General features: G+C 37.3%; 1 protein-coding gene across 3 annotated transcripts; it reads left to right on the forward strand.

The window, feature by feature from the left end:
* The first annotated feature begins 62 nt into the window (after positions 1-62).
* stag2a (stromal antigen 2a) lies at positions 63-19,550 on the forward strand. 3 transcript variants are annotated; one of them, XM_051109163.1, is made up of 34 exons: positions 63-328; positions 938-1,051; positions 1,404-1,479; positions 2,692-2,826; positions 3,061-3,157; positions 3,249-3,325; positions 3,469-3,673; positions 4,393-4,544; positions 4,873-4,946; positions 5,723-5,846; positions 5,965-6,063; positions 6,190-6,269; positions 6,362-6,469; positions 6,636-6,744; positions 7,034-7,151; positions 7,262-7,365; positions 8,238-8,330; positions 8,610-8,699; positions 8,916-9,119; positions 9,216-9,286; positions 9,510-9,597; positions 11,420-11,500; positions 11,582-11,674; positions 11,765-11,936; positions 12,109-12,236; positions 12,319-12,420; positions 12,501-12,649; positions 12,832-12,960; positions 14,354-14,559; positions 14,645-14,864; positions 14,950-15,042; positions 16,498-16,624; positions 16,777-16,854; positions 18,253-19,550. In XM_051109163.1, the coding sequence occupies exons 2-34, from the start codon at positions 1,014-1,016 to the stop codon at positions 18,274-18,276; spliced, it is 3,744 nt and encodes a 1,247-aa protein (XP_050965120.1). In that variant the 5' UTR covers positions 63-328; positions 938-1,013; the 3' UTR covers positions 18,277-19,550. The 3 variants fall into 3 exon arrangements, with proteins under 3 accessions (XP_050965120.1, XP_050965121.1, XP_050965119.1); XM_051109164.1 differs by having other exon boundaries at positions 63-321; positions 967-1,051; XM_051109162.1 differs by having other exon boundaries at positions 64-321; positions 940-1,051.
* Positions 19,551-19,960: the final 410 nt, after the last annotated feature.

Raw genomic sequence — 19,960 nt, forward strand, 5'->3', positions numbered from 1 at the left:
AAACAATTGTTCAGAAATTAGCCGTGGCGGTCCCATGATATGCATGTATGTGTGGGTGTGTTTGTGTGTGGATGCTATGTGGGTGTGTGTGGACGCGTAATAAGTGTGTTTTGGGTTTCTCGAGGCTGTATTTTTACTCCTGTCCGCCCACAGCACCAAACTGCCTCTTCCAGCTCCGAAACACAAACAGAACTGAGCCACTTCTACTTGGAGCATGTTTTAATGTCTTAGCCGCGGAGCTCCGGTCCGGTTCGGTACCGTTTGGCGGCAGCTGCAGCAGCTCTGGGCGGGTTTGATGCTGCTGGACTCACGCTGAGGGAGGTGAGCAAGGAAATGGCGGCCGATCTTCATAAATATCCGTGATTTTAGAAAAAATAAAATAAATAAATTTCTCTGTGAGTTCGTTCGGGAGATTCATTTCCCAGAGTCGTTCATATGTCAGACAGTTTGAGCCATTAGTTTGAATAGTGAGAATTAATAAAAAAATGTAATGTGCGTCGTATGAAGAAATGTAAAGTTTTAATGGGGGTTTTGCAGTGAGTTTTACATTGTTTTGGAGGGTTTGGGGCGGTTTTAATGACTGTTAGAGGAGCTGGAGGCCCGTTAGCATGTTAGCATGCTAGCCCGTGTTTACGGAAATCAAACTCAACATTAAAAACATAATTAATAAAATTTCACACGTTACACGAACGCACAGAGATTTTATGTGATAAATGGAGTTTTTACAATGTTTTATGGCTATATTTTGCGTGCAGTAATGATTTTGACAGCAGATGTTTTATATTATTAAAGTCATACAAATGTACACACGTCCTTCACACAACGCGCGTTTGAATAACCTCATTCAGTAACTGCCTCATGAGTCCTTACGGCTGTTATATGTGGTGGTTGTTATTATATGCAAATATGTTTTTTAATGCTGCAGCGTGTGTTTTTCAGTCGTGTGGGTCTGTCTGTCTACTGCAGTGTGGGGACACTTATAAACTCCAGAAGAAATAGAAGATGTTGACAAAATGATAGCAGCTCAGGACCTTCAAACAGACTTCTACCAGTAAGTACAAGACACAAACTAACTCTCTCCTTCTCTAGCCAGACACTGTCTGTGTCTCAAAAACCTAGTGAGCTGCCTAGACAGCATTTATGGACATCATAGACAACTTGCTTACTGTGTTCTTGTGTTACCTAAAACCACACAGTGTTAATGTTTGTAGCAAAACAGCTCATTAAATGATATCTTGGGTGTTTCAGCCCTGTGTGCACACAGAGCACATTTGATGTGACCTCTTGTTAGAGCTCTGTAAACACCAACACTAAATGAAAGCACCTGTAAAATACATACACCTGAAATACTCCACAGTCCACATACACACTGCTCTAATCGCTGGTGCATTTTATTTGCTTAGGGAAGGATACTCTCGACTCTCAGACACCGATCTTGAAGATCTTGAGGGTCGGAATGGCAAACCTGGGAAAGGGAAGGTACCTATCAGCCAGTGACCTTGCAGAAAGGCATTCAGTTCTTTTTTTTATCGTCAGCTTTCAAATACACTGCTAAACCACTGCTCGATTAATTGTATAAAAACCAAACTGCAGTGTTTGTTTAGTGTGATTTAATTAATTAAGTAATTAAATAAATAAATGTGTTGTGTGTTTCAGAGTGAAGCACAGCATAGCTTTTTTTTTTTTAAACAAACAAATCTGCAGCTCATGAGAGTCTCTGGGTGGTTTGCAGAAAGTACTGCTTTTCACAAACTCATCTCTGCATGAACTTTCAATTTGGGTTGCTTATAATGTTCGTTTGGGAACGCAGTATGCACCAACTGTCTTTAAACCAGCTGTTTTCAACAAAAGAGAACATTTAAGGGCTCTTTGTGGTTTTCCACCAAAATAAAGCTTAATGTTTTAATGTTCGAGAAGAAAGAAATTAAAACGATTATACTCTAAAATAAAAATAATAAATATTATTGTTCTTAAAGGGATAGTTCACCCAAAAATGAAAATTACCTCATGATTTACTTACCCTCAAGCCATGCTAGGTGTATATGATTTCCTTCTTTTATTAAAAAATTAAAAATTAAAAAATATTTTAAAAATGTCCTAGCTCTTCCTAGCTTTATAATGGCAGTGAATGGGTGTTGAGATTTTGAGAATATGCTGGTCTCGCAAGAACTAGGTTTTGTTTACAGCAAAGGAAAACCAGTCTCTTGGCTTATATCGAAATATCCTCTGACATTTTTTTTTTTTTTTAGAAGTCTTTTTTGGATTTCAAAATCTAAACACCCATTCACTGCCATTAAAAAGCTTGAATGAGCCAGGACATTTTTTTAATAGAATTCTGATTGTATTGGTCTGAAAGAAGAAAGTCACATACACCTTGGATGGCTTGATGGTGAGTAAATCATGGGGTAATTTTTATTTTTGGGGAACTATCCCTTTAAATGGGTTTTACTGTGAAATATTACAATAATAATATTCCTTATTTTGTCTTTATATTAATATTAATAATAATATTACTATTGTTATTACAGTTATTAATATTATCATTTTGATATATAAAATCATAAAATGCCAAACCTGGGGTTTCTCATATTATAGTGGGAATTTTTAAATCATAATTTGAGTTATGCAGCCATAGAATAGGGCTGACTAGCTTGTTTAATTAAAATTTTCTTGTTGTTTTTTTATGTTTAGAAGGGGAAAAAAACCCTTGGAGAGAAGTTGAAGGGGTCAGAGGTGAGAGGTCGGGTAAATGGCCACCATCAGGAGAATGACATGGAGAATCTCAGTTTGTTTGAGATTGTCAAATTGGGCAAGAGTGCCACACAGGTACCAGGATGCACACGAACAACTCCAGATACAAGCTGATCTGTCACACTGTATTCATTCACCTACACACACGCTCTCCGTTTCAAAATGCGTCATCAGAGTAAATCAGTGGTTTGTGTGCTTGGTTATTATATCCAGGTCTAACTGCAGTTTATGCTTTCTGTGTAGGCTGTGTGTGTATGAAAGGAGGTTCAACTGAGCAAATGTGTGTGTATGTTCTCTCTCTCTCTGCAGTCAGTGGTTGATGACTGGATTGAGTCCTATAAGGTGGACAGAGACACTGCCCTGCTGGAACTCATCAACTTCTTTATCCACTGCTCTGGCTGTAAAGGTGTGTGTGTGTGTATGTGTGTATGCGTTTGTGAGTTCTCTAGGTGCAAATAAGTGTATGTTTTGTCTTAGTGTATATGTGTTTGTTATAGGTGCGGTGAGCTCCGAGATGTTTCGGCATATGCAGAATTCTGAAATCATCAGGAAAATGACGGAAGAGTTTGATGAGGTTTGTTGATGTTTATACCAGACGTTTCCATGGAAAGAATTTATGATATGTAAAACAGTGTTTGTGCTGGGATAGATGAGATTAGATAGTGTAAATGTATATGTAACGAGTGTGTGTGTGTGTGTGTGTGTGTGTGTGTTTAGGACAGTGGCGATTACCCACTGGCGATGGCAGGCCCAATGTGGAAGAAGTTTAAATTAAGCTTGTGTGAGTTCATTGCGGTCCTGGTCCGACAGTGCCAGTATAGCATCATCTATGATGAGTACATGATGGACACAGTCATCTCTCTTCTCACCGGCCTGTCAGACTCACAGGTCAGAGCGTTCAGACACACAAGCACCCTGGCAGGTGGGTGATTTTGGGCTAGGTATTGTGCAATGTTCAGAATACATACTACTGCACTACTTCTGCAGCATTGGGGGCTTTTGCACCAGAGGAACCCTTTTCATAGTTCCTAGAGCTATTGGCAGAAGTTCCTGTTTTTTGGCATGTTCGCACTGCAGGAACTATGAACAGTTTAGTTCTAGGAACTTCAGAGTAGGGTCTAAAACAATTCTTTAGGAACTACGAGTGACTTAAGTGTGCGTTGATTGGCCAAATGTATACAAAACTACTGGCTAAAAAGCTGTGTAAAAAATATTTACTCCGCAAACATGGAGAACCACGTTAATAACTGCGTTTAGCTGGCTGTTATCTGCATTGTTGTGTATCGTGTAAACTGTGCGTTTACATTCCATCTCATCACGAAACCCACGACACACAACAAAAACGGCTCTGATCACAGCATCTTCCATTCACCTGTTGTTGATGCTGTGAATAAAGACGTCGATGTCGGCTGCTTTAGAGTTCCTAATGCCACCAGGAAAACCGAGTGGGAAATCAGTTCTCTAGGAACCACCATGATGGCTAGGTCCCAGAACTAATTTCTTAGAACTATGTGGTGCGAAAGCGCCTATAGGTATACTATTGTGTCATCAATTTTGTCTTGCAGTTTTCAGTCAGTGTGTTCTTATTGATAAAGGTTTGAATTATACATTCTAATCCTACAGTTTTTCACTGTATTTCAGCCATGAAACTGATGACCGCTTTGGTAAATGTTGCTCTGAATTTGAGCATCAATTTGGACAACACGCAGAGACAATACGAGACGGAACGCAACAAGAGCATCGGGAAACGAGCCAATGAACGCCTGGAGCTCCTGCTGCAAAAACGGAAGGAGGTGACAAATGCACACGCACACAGAGTTTTGTTTTTGTGAATTGTGGGGACTTTTCATAGACTTCTATTGTTTTTATACTGTACAAACCGTAGTTTCTATCGCACTACACCTACCTTATATCTAAACCTAGGAAACTGCACATTTTTACTTTCTCAAAAAAACTCATTCTGTATGATTTATAAGCCTTTTGAATTATGGGGGCACTCAGAATGTCCTCATAATTCACCTTCTCCTTGTAGTACCTATGTCATACCGTGTCATTATGCAAATTTGTGTCCTAACACGCGCGCACACACCTGATTCAAAGATGTTCTTTTGTAATTATTAGCTCCAGGAAAACCAGGATGAGATTGAGAACATGATGAATGCCATTTTTAAAGGAGTATTCATCCACAGATACAGGTGAGCAAACATCCCAAATATTAACTTACTGATTAAATAAATGAATATGTTAAAGGGATAGATCAAGCGAAAATGAATCATTAATTATGCACTCTCATGTCGTTCCAAACCCATAAGACCTTTATTTGTCTTCAGTACACAATTTAAGATATTTTTGATGAAATCTGAGAGCTTTCTGACCCTGCATAGACCACAACACAAAAAGGTAATAAGGACATTGTCAAAATAGTCCATGTGACAACCGTCAACCATATATGCAATGAAAAAAAAACAACTACTTTTTTTTTTTTTATTATTATTATTGGCATTTTCGCATTTATTTTGGATAGGACAGTATAGCAGAAATGAAGTGGGAGAGAGAGGGGCAGGTGGGATCAGGAAAGGTCCATGAGCCGGGACTCGGAATGCCTGAAAAAAAAAAAAAAAAAAAAAAAGACTTTACTGAGCAATTTCTTCTCTTCCGTGTTGGTCTTTATCGCATGGTGCTCTTGTGACCGCACATGGACCATTTTATTGATGTTCTTACTAACTTTCTGGGCCGTAAATATGGTAGTTTCATTGCTGTCTATGCAGGGTCAAAAAGCTCTCAGATTTAATCGAAAACATTTTAATTTGTGTTCTGGAGATGAACGAAGGTCTTAAAGGTTTGGAACGACATAAGGGTGAGTAATTAATGACAGAATTTTCATTTTTGGGTCAACTATTTCTTTTAAGTGGACACAGTCTTGGATTAGAGCTGTTTTTTTTTTTTTTTTTTTTTATGTATTTGTGTGCAGGGATGTGATTGCTGAGATTAGGGTGGTCTGCATTGAAGAGATTGGTATGTGGATGAAGATGTACAGTGAGGCTTTTCTTAATGACAGTTATCTGAAGTATGTCGGCTGGACCATGTATGATAAGGTATCACAAGTGCATTCACACAGATTGGTTGTTATATACAGGTCAAAACTATACAAATAAACCGCATGCCATCTCATGTCTCACCCATTTATTTATTTGTTTATTTTTTAATCTTCAGCAAGGTGAGGTTCGTCTGAAGTGTCTTACAGCTCTTCAGGGTTTGTATTATAGCAGAGAACTCAACGCCAGACTGGAACTCTTCACCAGCCGCTTCAAGGTTAGTCTTTCACCAGGACACTTGCTATGGCAACACCATATCTAACTATTGGTTTCTGTTATTGCTTTCATGAGACTCTGAAAAATGTACTTTTTTACTGACATTTCTAATTCTTTGTCTCTGTAGGATCGAATTGTGTCCATGACTCTGGATAAGGAATATGAAGTTGCTGTTCAGGCCATTAAGCTCCTGACGCTAGTTCTGCAGTAAGTTCACCATTGAATTTTAATCATTGAGCCTTACTTTTTTTCGTTTGTGTCTGTTTACTGTGTGATTGTGTTTTTGTTTGTGCACACAGGAGTAGTGATGAGGTTTTGACAGCTGAAGACTGTGAGAGCGTCTATCACTTGGTTTACTCTGCTCATCGACCGGTTGCTGTGGCAGCAGGGGAGTTTCTCTACAAAAAGTAAATGCCACTGTTTTTATATCATAGAACAGTCTGTGCTTCATTAAATACCAGGGTTATTAAACATAGTTGCCACATTAGTTCTTAACCATAATGCATCTGACACTCACTATGACTCACTGATTCCATTTAAGACTGTCCATGTATGCTGGTGCTGTGTTCCCAGGTTATTCAGTCATCATGGTCCAGAGGATGAGGGACGGCCCAGGAGAGGCAGACAGTGTTTGAATGCTAACCTCATCAGAACAACTGTCTTGTTCTTTCTGGAGAGCGAGGTGTGCTTGATGTACTCAGCTTGTAATGTCACTTCTTAATGTCTCGATATAGAAATATTTTGACTAAGTAGGTCTTAGTGTTTCAAGTGGGTATTTTTCTTCTCAGAGATGCCAGTGCATTGTATGGGAACAGATTGAAAGGCAGTTGTTCAAATAATTTGGGAGAAATTAGGGAAAATAAGAATGTAGCGTAATGAATCTTTTTGAATACACAACAAATGCATGAAGTGTACTGCAATTTTTTTTTTTTTTTTTGTTTACGGATATTATGAATCTTTGTGTGTTTTAGCTCCATGAGCATGGTGCCTACCTGGTGGACAGCTTGTGGGACTGTGCATCAGAGTTGCTGAAGGACTGGGAAAGTATGATCAGCCTGCTGCTGGATGAACCTTACCCTGGAGAGGAGGGTACATGGCTATCAAATCCACTCACTTGCATTTTTTTGTATCTGGATCAGAATTTGGCTAAAAATGTTATTTACCTAAAGTACTCAAACACCATGATGTGTGTGTTTCAGCTCTCAGTGATGCTCAGGAAACTGCTCTGATTGAGATCATGCTCTGTGCTGTCAGACAGACTTGTGAGTGTCATCCACCCATCGGACGAGGCCCTGGCAAAAGGGTAAGAGACACACATACACAAACAGCATTTTTGTTTTGCCATATTAGTAAGGACGTCCTTCACCCTGTCTTTTCTAGATTTATGATATTGATTTTACTGTAAATGATTCATCCATGCATCTGGTTCATAATATATGCTGGACTTCTCTAATCATTTAGTCCACTTAAACCCTGCATATTTTCTACAGTTTAGTCATGACAACTCTCATAATATACATAAGCTTGATTTTAGCGGACGAAATCTGCTACGCTGCTGCTGCTGAGTAAAATACAATAATTAGTTCAGCTTAGTCAAATATAATGAAAGATGGCTGCTTTAAGGAATGTAGAACCCCCCTAGCAGATCTGTACAGGTGGCGCTGGGGAGGAGGAGGGGTAACACAAGCTTTCATAATCATGGAACTTACATGATTATGAAACACAGGCCAGGATACGCGATATGTGCTTATGTGGATTAGAAAGCACTCTTGATAGGCTGGTGCTAACGGGATTTGAATGAACCAATTAGCGATTAGTTAGAGTTTCATGCCTGAACTATGTATTTGTCTAAAACATCATTCAGATCTGCCTCCATTTTGTCAACCTGATGGATAGAACAAAGTACCTGTTCTACTGTTTCTTTTTTGATTATCTATTTCACTCTGATGTACATTCTAATATGGGGGAAATTGTATTTCTTTTTCATCACAACTCATGTTTTGTTCTTTTCAAATAGATAGGACCACTTATGTACTCATTTTTTTTTTTTTTTTTTTTTTTTAATCAAAATAGATCAAATAATTTTTCTAAAACACCCATAAATAAAAACACTGTCATCCTTTTCTTATTTTCTTTGCTGCTTCAAATGATTGTTTGTTTCTTATTCTGGCACAGGTTCTGACAGCTAAAGAAAAGAAAACCCAGCTGGATGATCGAACAAAGATAACAGAAACATTTGCTGTGGCTCTGCCGCTGTTACTGGCTAAAGTAAGTGATTATCTGCCTTGTCAGATTGTGTGTAATGCATTAGTAGAATGACAAACAAATGTAAATGATTGTGACAAAATGTTTTCATTTAATTGTGGTCATAAGTCCTCAACACTTTTGGACATGTTTTTGGGTTTTCAAGAAAAATTTAATTGCGGTATTAATTGGCTTTTTGGGGATAAAGCAGCAGCCCACAACTCACTCCTTACAAATATTCCAAGTGAATGGTTGCCATCTGAATTAAACTCTCTCTCAAATCTTTTTCTATTTCTCTCTCAGTATTCAGTGGACCCAGAGAAGGTCACTAATCTGTTGCAGTTTCCTCAGTATTTTGATCTGGAGATCTATACAACCGGTCGGCTGGAGAAGGTAATTATTCAAAAACAAAAAATATGTATATACATATTGTAACACATAGTACAGTAAATATTGTGCTTATAACATATGGTTTTGTTATTTTGCGGAGTCACTTTAACTTGAGGAAAGTTTCCAATAATCAGTACACAGACATAAAGTCAAGAAATGATTGATTGTTGTTGTTTTGTTATAGTAGTTCTAAGTAATTCTTTCATTGATGTCCTGCAGCATCTGGATGCTTTGCTGCGTCAGGTTCGTGATGTGGTGGAGAAGCACACAGACACAGATGTATTAGAGGCATGTTCCATGACATTCCATGCACTGTGCAATGAGGAATTCACCATCTATAACCGCGTGGATATTGTCTGCAGCCAGATGCTTGATGAACAGATTGATAAGTTTCACCGTTTGCTGGAGGATGTCCTGCAGGAGGTGTGTGTGATTTTTTTTTTTTTTTTTTTTTTTTTTTTTTTTTTTTTTTTTTTGTGATTTCACCAATTTCAACTTTAACAGTTTTGTTTCTTTAAGGGAGAAGAGCCAGATGAAGATGATGCCTATCAGGTTTTGTCAACACTTAAAAGAATCACAGCGTTCCACAAGTAAGAACACACTTTGTCACTAAAATTGAGAAATCCCAAAGGTCCTAAAATGCATCTTTATCTTTTTTTTTTTTTTTTTTTTTTTTTTTTGGAAAAAACACACAGATTATTTTATTCTTTTGACTAAATAATAAATCTGTACATGTTTTGTGAGGTTCACATTCATAGAACAGAGGACTGCCTTCATCATAACTGTGTGTGTTTGTGTATGTGCTCCCTGCAGTGCCCATGACCTCACTAAATGGGACCTTTTCACCAGCAACTACAAACTTTTGAACTCTGGCCTGCAAAACGGGGATATGCCTGAGCAGGTAGTGACTACTGACCCAGGGCGTTATCTTATTTTGGTTTACTGGCCAGATTGCATGTCTAATATGTGACCCTGGATAACAAAACCAGTCATGAGGGTCAATTTTTTTTAAATTGAGACTTATACATCATCTAAAAACTGAACAAATAAGCTTTCCATTGATTTCCATTGGTTTGTTAGAATAGGACAATATTTGACAGAGATAAAATTATTTGAAAATCTGGAATCTGTTTTCTTGATCCTACTCCCACTGAATTTCAGGCCATTACCACCTGCTCACGCAGTCATTCTAATATTGAATATAATTTTCGCGCATCGAGGAGCCGCTATCGTATGTGGAGTATGAGCGGCAATTCACTTTCCCTATACTCACTCTGTATAAAAGGAGCACATCTTACAAGATCAGATATGAGCACATTATCCACTGAGCAGCAAATCCTCCAGCATGATTTGTTAGTCATCTCTCATAACTCTTGTCTTGACGCATGATCAGATCAGATAAATCTGATTCCTTCAGCTTGTGTTGGATGCAGGGTTGCCAACTCCGCATTTTTTGCACGGAATTGGGCTGATTTTAAACCACTGCGAAGTGTTGATTTTTTTCCCATAGGTTAAATGTTTGAAATATTGCGTAAATTACATTTGACTGAAATGCTTGTATTGAAACATTTTGCATTCTACCTGTGATAAAACTGTGCAAGATATTACGTTTTGTGATGGCCGCTGGTAGGAAGCCTTTTAGCTGTGTTTATGATCAGTCTGCACAAGGGTGACTGTAAAATATATATTTTAGGTATGGAAATGAAATAATTTGAGGTTTGATGTGGGATATGGTCATTGCGCTACTTTGGGGGCTTTTTAATAATAATAATTAAGATTACAAAGAATGGCTTGCCAGAAATCCAAAGGACCATCACTTGGCCAGGTGTAGAGCTGAATATTCTTCAGTTTTATGCAAAACAGAAATACAACAAATAGAATATTAGATCTCTGTCATATGACCAAAAATAAATACAAAAAAAAAGTTTTTGTTTTTTTTTGCATAGTATTTGACACATGAAAACTGTAACAATGTATCTTACATTCTAAGGCAACATGATGTAACCTTGCTCTCACATTAAAAGTGTCCTCACATTAAGTCCTTGAATTTGAGGGTTTTGGACCTGGAAAGTTTTTGAAAGGGCCTTGGATTTGAAGTTAACCAAAATGTGGGAACCCTGATACACACACCCGTCCGTGCTACTTATGACTGGTTTTGTGGTCCAGGGTCACATATGAGCTCTTCTGCAGCTAAATGATGTTCTGAATTTAATGTTGCTTTAATAACAAGTAATGGGGTAAAATGGAGCTCTTTGATTTTACTATTTACACCCCCCAGATGCATTTAGATGACATTTACTTACATTTCATAATTAAAGAATATTAATCAAGCAACAATGTTGTTGAGAACAAGAGAAAATGATTTACTGATGACTGGATAAGAGAACATTAACACAAAGTTAGACCAACAAAATTGTTTAACAGACAGCATCAAATCAGTATTAATGTGTCATATCTGAAAAGTAATGACCTCTTGAAAATATAATGTGATTATACTTCCCTATTATTTCATTAAAAATACTGTAACTAAAATATTAATGTACAGTTTTTTAGTATTAAAATATAATATTCTGTTTTTAGCTACCGCAGTACAGATAAACCCTTTAATTTAAGCAAATTTTCAATGTTTTTTTTAATTTCTAAAAGCAGGCCCTACTTGACTTTTCTTTAGGTGGTAATTGGTGTGTGTGGCCGTCATTTGATTTTGTTTTTTGTCTTTATAGATCGTGGCTCATGCACTCCAGTGCACTCACTATGTCATACTCTGGCACTTGGCTAAGGTCTCAGAGGGCAGTGGCAGTAAGGTACAACACACACCTACACACGCAGAACTGCGTTGAGATGAGACTGTTATATGTGAGTTTTACACCCACGTCTCGTTCCAGGATGATATGGTGCTCTTGCGGAGGCAGGTGAGAGCCTTATGTATGATGTGTCAAAGGTACCTGAATAGTATCAGCACTGTTGTCAAAGAACAGGTGAGTGTGACTTGCCACAACAACCCCCTACGTCCTTTCATGTAAAAGGGAAAATTCTAGAAAAATGAACTGTGTTTTTGTGTGTTGCAGGCCTTTACCATTCTCTGCGATGCACTATTGATATTCAGTTATCAGATTGTGGCATCGGGGCGGGAAGCTTTAGAGCCTTTGGTGTTTAGTCCAGATGCATCCTTACAGAGCGAGCTACTCAACTTCATCCTTGATCACGTGTTTGTTGACCAGGACGAGGACAGCAGCACAGGTAAATGACAAACAGGACAGATGATGCTCCGATCCACACCAAGGTGGCAGTGAGGAGCACTGCTGTGTGAATTTAAGTGTATAACAGTGTGTATGCAGCCTATGCTAGTTGTGTAATTTGTGCTTTTTGCACTAACTAGCCAAATTAATTTATTTTTGGTTGTGTCTTGCAGATGATGAGGCTGGTAAGATTGAAGCGCTCCACAGACGCAGAAATTTACTGGCTGCCTTTTGCAAATTGATCATTTACAACGTGGTAGAGATGAAGATGGGAGCAGATGTCTTCAAACAATATATGAGAGTGAGTCTAACTCATGTTGTAATGGTCCTCTATGTTTGTTAATTGATGCTTACACTGACTCTCTGTCTTTGTCTGTGTGTAGTACTATAATGATTATGGTGATATCATCAAGGAGACCATGAGTAAAGCACGTCAGATCGATAAGATTCAGTGTGCCAAGACTCTGATCCTCAGCTTGCAACAGGTGAAGCAGTGCTTTCCTTCTTACTCAGACCAGCTCTCTTAGCAACACTGAATAATGGAAGTGTGATGTTTGTGTTTCAGCTGTTTAATGAGATGCTGAATGATCTGGGCTGTAACTTTGATCGGTCCACATCCGCATTCTGTGGGATCAAAGAACTGGCCCGACGCTTCTCGCTCACGTTTGGACTCGATCAGCTCAAAACCAGAGAGGCCATTGCAATGCTCCACAAGTAAGAAAATTCAAACACACTTCTAGAAAGTCCCAACGGTGTTTAGGTTCTTGATCTGGATGATGGCTCCTGCCCCTTTTTTATCCTATGTAAAACTATATTTTGTACATTTAAAAACATTGAATTCTGGCACCATTAGAACCACAATTAGAGTCACAAAGTGTGTGCTTTCTGTGTTTTAGGGATGGAATAGAATTTGCCTTTAAAGAACCCAGTCCACAAGGGGAGGGTGGCCCTCCTCTCAACCTCGCGTTCCTCGACATCCTCAGTGAGTTTTCCTCCAAACTACTGCGGCAGGACAAGAAGACTGTGTAAGACACTCACATTGAGAATCTTTATCTGTCGGATCCCTCAGAGACCCAAGTATTTATATTCATGATGCAATATTTTTAAGAAGCCATTAATTTAACGTTAGTTTAAAACATTTAACTTATGCGCCATTTGCATTGAGGTGTAATATGAGAAAATGTTGCAAAAACACTGGCATTTAGCTAAATTTCCCCACTATTTTTACTAAAGCTTGGATCACAACGCAATACAGTAAACAAATGCATGTAAAAATTATACATTTAAATCTGTATTTAAATCTACTTTAAAAACAGTATGTAATGTCAATGAGACATTAATGATAAAACAGCTCTGAAAACAGCTGATAAAATGTTTTTGTACCATTTGTTGAATAGGCTTTATTGTGTGAAAACAGTAGAAAGTAGTTTAACATCTAAGGCCAGTATTGCATTGTTGCTTTGCTTAAAAAAAAAATATTTTTGAAATTGATGTTCAAAATTTCAGGGCAGGTTTGAAAAGTGTTAAAGGATTAGTTCACTTCCAGAATAAAAAAATCCTGATAATTTTTGATGAAAACATTCCAGGTTTTTTCTCCATATAGTGGACTTTAATGGGAGCCAATGGGTTGAAGGTCCAAACTGCAGTTTCAGTGCAGCTTCAAAGGGCTCTACACAATCCCAGCCGAGGAATAAGGATCTTATCCAGTGACACGATCTGTCATTTTCTAAAAAAAAAAAATAAATAAATAAATTACATTAGGCTCTTCCATCTACATTACGTGTGACCTTTCGAACATGACCACGTAATGTGTGAAGTCATAGATGCCAAGCTAGTGCAAGATGAGCATTTGTGGTATATTACTTTTTACTTTTTACTTATTTTTTTTTTTTTTTTTGAAAAATGGCTTGTTTCATCATTTAGATAAGACCCTTATTTCTTGGGTGGGATTGTGTAGAGCCCTTTGAAGCTGGACTGAAACTACAATTTGGACCTTCAACTCGTTGGCTCCCATTGAAGTCCACTATATGGAGAAAAATCCTGGAATGTTTTCCTCAAAAACTTCAATTTCTTTTTGACTGAAGAAAGAAAGACATGAACATCTTGGATGACATGATGGTGAGTAAATTCTCAGGAAATTTTATTCTGGAAGTGAACTACTCCTTTAAGAACTGTGTCAGCTAATGCCATTTTTGTGATTCTGGCAGATATGCATTTTTCTCCCTACTAAAGCTAATGTTGTGGTAAATGTCAGTGTCAGCTACTGTTTTATCCCTAATTGTTAAATATACAAATGCTGATTTTCTGCTATGCTGAGTCTCTGAAGGTTAACTGTGTACTGTTTTTGTTATATTAGTAACTATTGAAGTATGTGTGAAGTATATTTATGTTTTTTTAACCTCTGATCTCTCTCATCAGGCACCTGTATCTAGAGCGGTTTATGACCTTTCAGATGGCCCTGCAGAGGGATGACTGCTGGTTACCGCTCATCTCCTACCGGAACTCTCTGCAGGCGGGCGCTGATGATGACACTATGTCCGTCATCAGTGGTATGAGCAGTAGGAGCTCTGCCCGCAGTCGCAGGAGTAAACCACCAGCCGCCAGCAAGAGAAAACTGCCCGAGGGTACGTGTGCTTACAGATTAATTTTACGATGTTAATCTTTAGACTAGATAAGAACTAACTTTATGTCTGTCTGTCTGTCTCTCAGAGGAGAGTAGCTGTAGCAGCAGTGATGTGAGCGCGTGGGTGAATCGTGAGCAGAGTGGCCCGCACACTCCTGTAATGATGTCATCACCCCACATCGTCTCTACTGTCCTGCGGGATGCAAAGAAACTCCGCCCAGAGCAGGGGTACATGGGAGTTTACAGCATGAGCAACGAAACGCAACACACACCCCTGCAGCAGCCGCACCAACACATGGACTACAAGTAAACACACACTCACTCACATTTATCCACATACTCTAACGCACACGTACACTCACATGTTGATTGAGAGCTGTTTTGTTTTCAGTTCTCAGGTCGCGTGGATGATGGCCCAAAAACAGCAGCAGGAAAGAGCAAGCTTGCAGTACGGAAAGATGAGAGGCCACATTCAGCACACCATGTGAGAACACATTTACATACATGTACACTACTGGTCAAAAGTTTGAAGTCAGTATGATTTTTTTTTTTTTTGTTTAAAGTAATACTTTAGGTATATGTTTAAAGGATGCACTACATTTATTAAAAGTGACAGTGAAGACATACACAGCTGTTTAAAAGTTTGGGATTTGTAAGATTTTCAATGTAAAAAATTTTCAAAAGGAATGTCTTCTGCTCATCAAGGATGAATTTATTTTATCAAAATGCAGAAAAAACTAATATTGTGAAATATTATTGCAATTTAAAAAAAAAAATATTTTAATATACTTTAATATACTTGTATAATATCATTTATTTCTGTGATGCAAAGATGAATTTTCAGCATCATTCCTCCAGTCTTCAGTGTCACATGATCCTTCAGAAATCACTCTTAATATGCTGATTTATTGTCAGTGTTGGAAACTGTTGTGCAGGAAACAGTTTTCAGATTCTTTGATGAATAAAAAGTTTAAAAGTACAGCATTTATTTTAAATGGACATCTTTACTAGTAATATATGTCTTTTACTATGACTTTTTATCAATTTAACACATTCTATCTGAATAAAAGTATTAATTTCTATCAAATAAAGGAAATAAAATTACTGACTTTTGAACAGTAGTGTATATTGTTTAACATTTCTATTTTAAATAAATAGAAGTAAATTAAGCAGCACAACTGTTTTAATAATAAATCAGCATATCAGAATGATTTCTGAAGAATGGTGTGACACTGAATACTGGAGTAATTACTGAAAAAAATTAAGCTTTTCTGTATTTTTTATCAAATAAATGCAGCCTTGATGAGCATAAAAAACGTTTTTAAAAAATCCCAAACTTTTTTAACGGCAGTGCAACGAATGTTGCAAAATATTCCTATTTGAAGTAAATGCTATTCTTTTGAACTTTTTATTCATCAAAAAACCCTGAGTAAAATGCATGATAGTTTCCACAAAAATATTAAGCAGGTTCTGCCGTTGGTAATATGTTTGTAAGTTGTTAACATTGGTAATAACAAGAAATGTTTTGTAAACACCAAATGAGCATATTAGAATAATGTCTGAGATATCACGTGACACTGAAGAATGAAATAATGGCTGCTAAAAATTCAAATAATTCTTTAAAATATATTCTTTAAAAAATATTGCTGTTTTTACAATGTTTTTGATTAAATAAAAGCAGCCTTGGTGAGCATTAGCATTCTTTTTATAGCAATAAAAATCTTACCAACCCCAAACTCTTGAATGATAGTGTTTACATATATTAGTGATGCAAATTTATGGAACTTCTGGTTCGATTATCAATTACTTATTGTGATTTGATACAATTTTACTTTATTCATTGTAACGCTATTTTGCATCATTTTTGAACAGGTCTGTCACAGTCATATTCTTGGTTTCATATTCAAAATGCTTTTTTTTTTTTTTTTTTTTTTGGCAGTCGTCGTGGCAGCGGGCTGATGGAGGATGATGAGGAACCGATTGTAGAGGATGTGATGATGTCGTCAGAGGAACGACTGGACGACCTTAACGAGGGCATGGACTTTGATACCATGGACATTGATCTGGTAGGAATCAGAATTCAGGAAAGCATAAAAGATTCACTGTCACTCAATCAGGTGCAGAGTCACAGTCACAGTGACAGTGACACTCATACACAGACAGAAAACACATTTTGTGCGTCATTATTTTTAACTTCACCTTATTTGTGTCTCTGAAGCCTCCATCCAAAAACCGCAGGGAAAGATCAGAGCTGAAACCAGACTACTTTGACCCTGCCTCCATCATGGACGACTCGGTAAGCATTCTTTCATCTGTCTGTTTATTCATTCATTTATTAATCCACTCTATTATTTATTCATAAGTTGTGCTTGTTAGAAATCCCTTAGATTTACATTAAAGGGAGGGACCAGAGGATTATGTGCTTTTTTTTATTATCTTGTGCCAGCAAGCAACCACACAGCGCTGTGGCAGTAAATTTACATTGACTTTTTTTTTTTAAAATCTACTTTGGTTGTGTGTTCTCTCTGTCCATTTACACTGTGAACAAACAGATGAGATGCGAAGGAAGAATGCGGCACTCGTTCACCAAAAACAATAACTATAATGAAATCTTTGAAGTTTAAAACATTATTCTAAGGTTCGCATCATTTCATGAAAAAAGGGGCTTTTTGCCTACAGTCAAAAAAATAGTGATGTATGATGTACACAACTCACACAGAAGTCCACGTAAACAACTTAAACCTGTTGAAGGGTTCATCGGATGCCTATTTTCCACAAGTTGATATGATTCTTTAGGGTCTTAATGAAAAGTCTATAATATACTTTGGTTAAAAATTCTCAATGGTAGTGTAAAACAACACCCTTTTTACCTTGCTAAAATCAGCTTCGCAAAAATCATCCTGTTCTGGTCAAGGTTGCTTTAAATGTTAATGAGCTCTGCTCGCCCCGCCCCTCTCTTCTCTCTGTGGAGTGATGAGCCTGTTTACTTTAGCCGCATTTAGCCGTGTTAAGCCGCTTGCTAACTAGCATGTTATTAGGAAAGGCGTTCGCAAAGATTAATAAAAAAAAACACTTATACTCACTTCTGCTGTAAGTTAAGCTGGATCACAAATGATTCACGCGAGCATAGACAGGTATATGTAGATTGGGAGGTGCATTCCTTCACAGACAAACGTAATCCACTGTATCTTCAGCGACACATGTCGTGTGTAAATGACGACCACTATGTTCATTATTACATCCAGCAACACAACACCTCAATCGCTCAATCTGAGATATTCTTGTCTAAGTTACATCCCTGCTCCGGCATGTAAATAATGGAGGTCGGACTGTTACAGCTCATTTAAGGTGGGTCTGAGGTAAGACGCTCATGTCAATTAACTATCGTGGGAGCGGCTGACGCCACACTGGCAGGCATCCGAGAATGGCTCGATTTGAAAAAGGGGATATTATTTTTACAGATTAATTAAAAACCACTGCATGGATTTTTATCATTATAGGGTAGATGTGTACATACACTGCCAACACACATTAATGTTGCATCCGATGACCCCTTTAAATATATAGCCATTATTAGATCCAACTTGAATATAGTTGCCATTATAGTTATTGTTCTTTGTGTGAATGAGCTTTAACTCTTTACACTTGCAATACTGGTGTTATAAAGTGACTCTCTATGTGTTTTGTCTAACAGGTCCTTAATGTCTCCATGTTCTGAGAGGGGTACATGAGAGTTTCTCCTCTTCTGATTTCACTCCATGGACTAAATGCACAATACGGTGCTGCGTATCTTTCCCTCCTGAAAACACACCATAACTTTCCATCTGTACATATAACAGCCCACAGGGCAACGGACGAACATTTACAGCATGAGATCAGACTTATCTATTCATGCTCTTTTGTAATGGAGGTTTAAAAATAGCTGTTTTTTTGTAACTCCAGGAGGAGTTTTGATTTTTAGGTAATTTTGTAAAGACAATCAGTTGTAAATGACTTTATAAAGGGTGATTTAAAGCTAAAATTTATAACTCAACTTTCCTTAAAGGGTTTAGACTTGCAGTGTCTGTTTTCTTTTTTTTCACAGAACCTTTCTTTCTTGTTTTTTGTTTTTAATTCATCACTCACAGTGTTTTTGCTTCCCAGAAGTAGGTTAAACCTCATATTGTGATGATATTCCTCACTATTTACTTGACTGATTGGCTGATTGAGAGGTTTTTGTGTTTATTGGTCCTCTAAGAGCGCAAAGCACTTGTACTGATCGGCTGAAACTGTGTTGGTCAACTTTAAATTTCAAAGGTATTTCTGCATTAAGGGCATTGCCCCCCATGTTCAAAGAAAAGCTCTTTCTGTAGAATACATCTAATTTGTTTTTAAATATTAGAAATGGGTATTATATTATATTGTTATATATCTTGAAAAGTATATATAATTATATATAAATATGTATTATTTTGTTTTACACAAAATGTGTAATGTAATGTGAATCATTGCTGATTTATATTTAACTTAATGTTTTTATGTTTGGTATCCAACCTACTGTTTCATTCACACTGCATCTGTCCTGAGAGAATCACTGATGTTTTATTAACTTTCATTATGAAAAAGCTCCACTGTGAAAAATTCTCTGATCTTTCCCGTTTGTGTCGTTCATTGAGGTTTGGATTCAGGTTGTGGGATGTTTTTGAGGTTAGGTAGTTGAAAACATGAACGACTTGTTAATCAGAGTGAATTTTGATGATTGTCTTTGTGGTGAGAAATCTTGGTAAATGTAGCCATGGTGATTTTACGCCAGGTAAATGCATTTGTGCATGGAGCTGTTTGTTCAGGATTAGAAAGAAAGCATCTTTTTATGTGTTTGACATAAAGCTGGTCATTTGTCCCTCTTTGATTTTAATTTCCGGTCCTGCAATGTCTCCTTATTTCCAGAAGTGTGTGAGTGTATGTATTTTAATGTATTGGACTGTACATAAAAACCAAGATGTTTTTATTCTATTTACAAGATGTCAGTTGTTTCATTTACTGTTTATGCACTTATATTTTACCTTCCTGTTCTTTAGCACTGCTATTTAAATCAGCAGCTGCGCATTTTATTAAAATCTAAGAACATACAATTTTATTCAATTGCTTTATTGAAGAATACTGGATCTCAAAATTATAATTTTTGTCTATATTCTATTTAAAAAAAAAAGCAAACAAACATTTGTCCTACAAAATCACGGTTGCTTCATTCATCTGTTCCTATGAACCATGAATGCAACTGTGACATTTTCTGGGTCATGAACAAGAAGGTCAGTGTTCTACAGAGGCCTGATCAAAGCCTTCATTCACACAAAGAATCAATGACGGAACAAACACATCCACCCAGAACAAATGACAGAGATCAATGCTAAAGAGCGCAAAAG

This window comes from Labeo rohita, chromosome 5 (assembly GCF_022985175.1).
Source record: "Labeo rohita strain BAU-BD-2019 chromosome 5, IGBB_LRoh.1.0, whole genome shotgun sequence".
Lineage (NCBI taxonomy): Eukaryota > Metazoa > Chordata > Actinopteri > Cypriniformes > Cyprinidae > Labeo > Labeo rohita.

Bases quoted from the DNA above. Each gene is read 5' to 3' on its own strand.
- stag2a (XM_051109163.1), top strand. From the start codon at position 1,014: ATGATAGCAGCTCAGGACCTTCAAACAGACTTCTACCA. The intron at 1,052-1,403 runs GTAAGTACAAGA...TTATTTGCTTAG, and splicing joins CTTCAAACAGACTTCTACCA to GGAAGGATACTCTCGACTCT. The intron at 12,650-12,831 runs GTAAGAAAATTC...TCTGTGTTTTAG, and splicing joins GCCATTGCAATGCTCCACAA to GGATGGAATAGAATTTGCCT.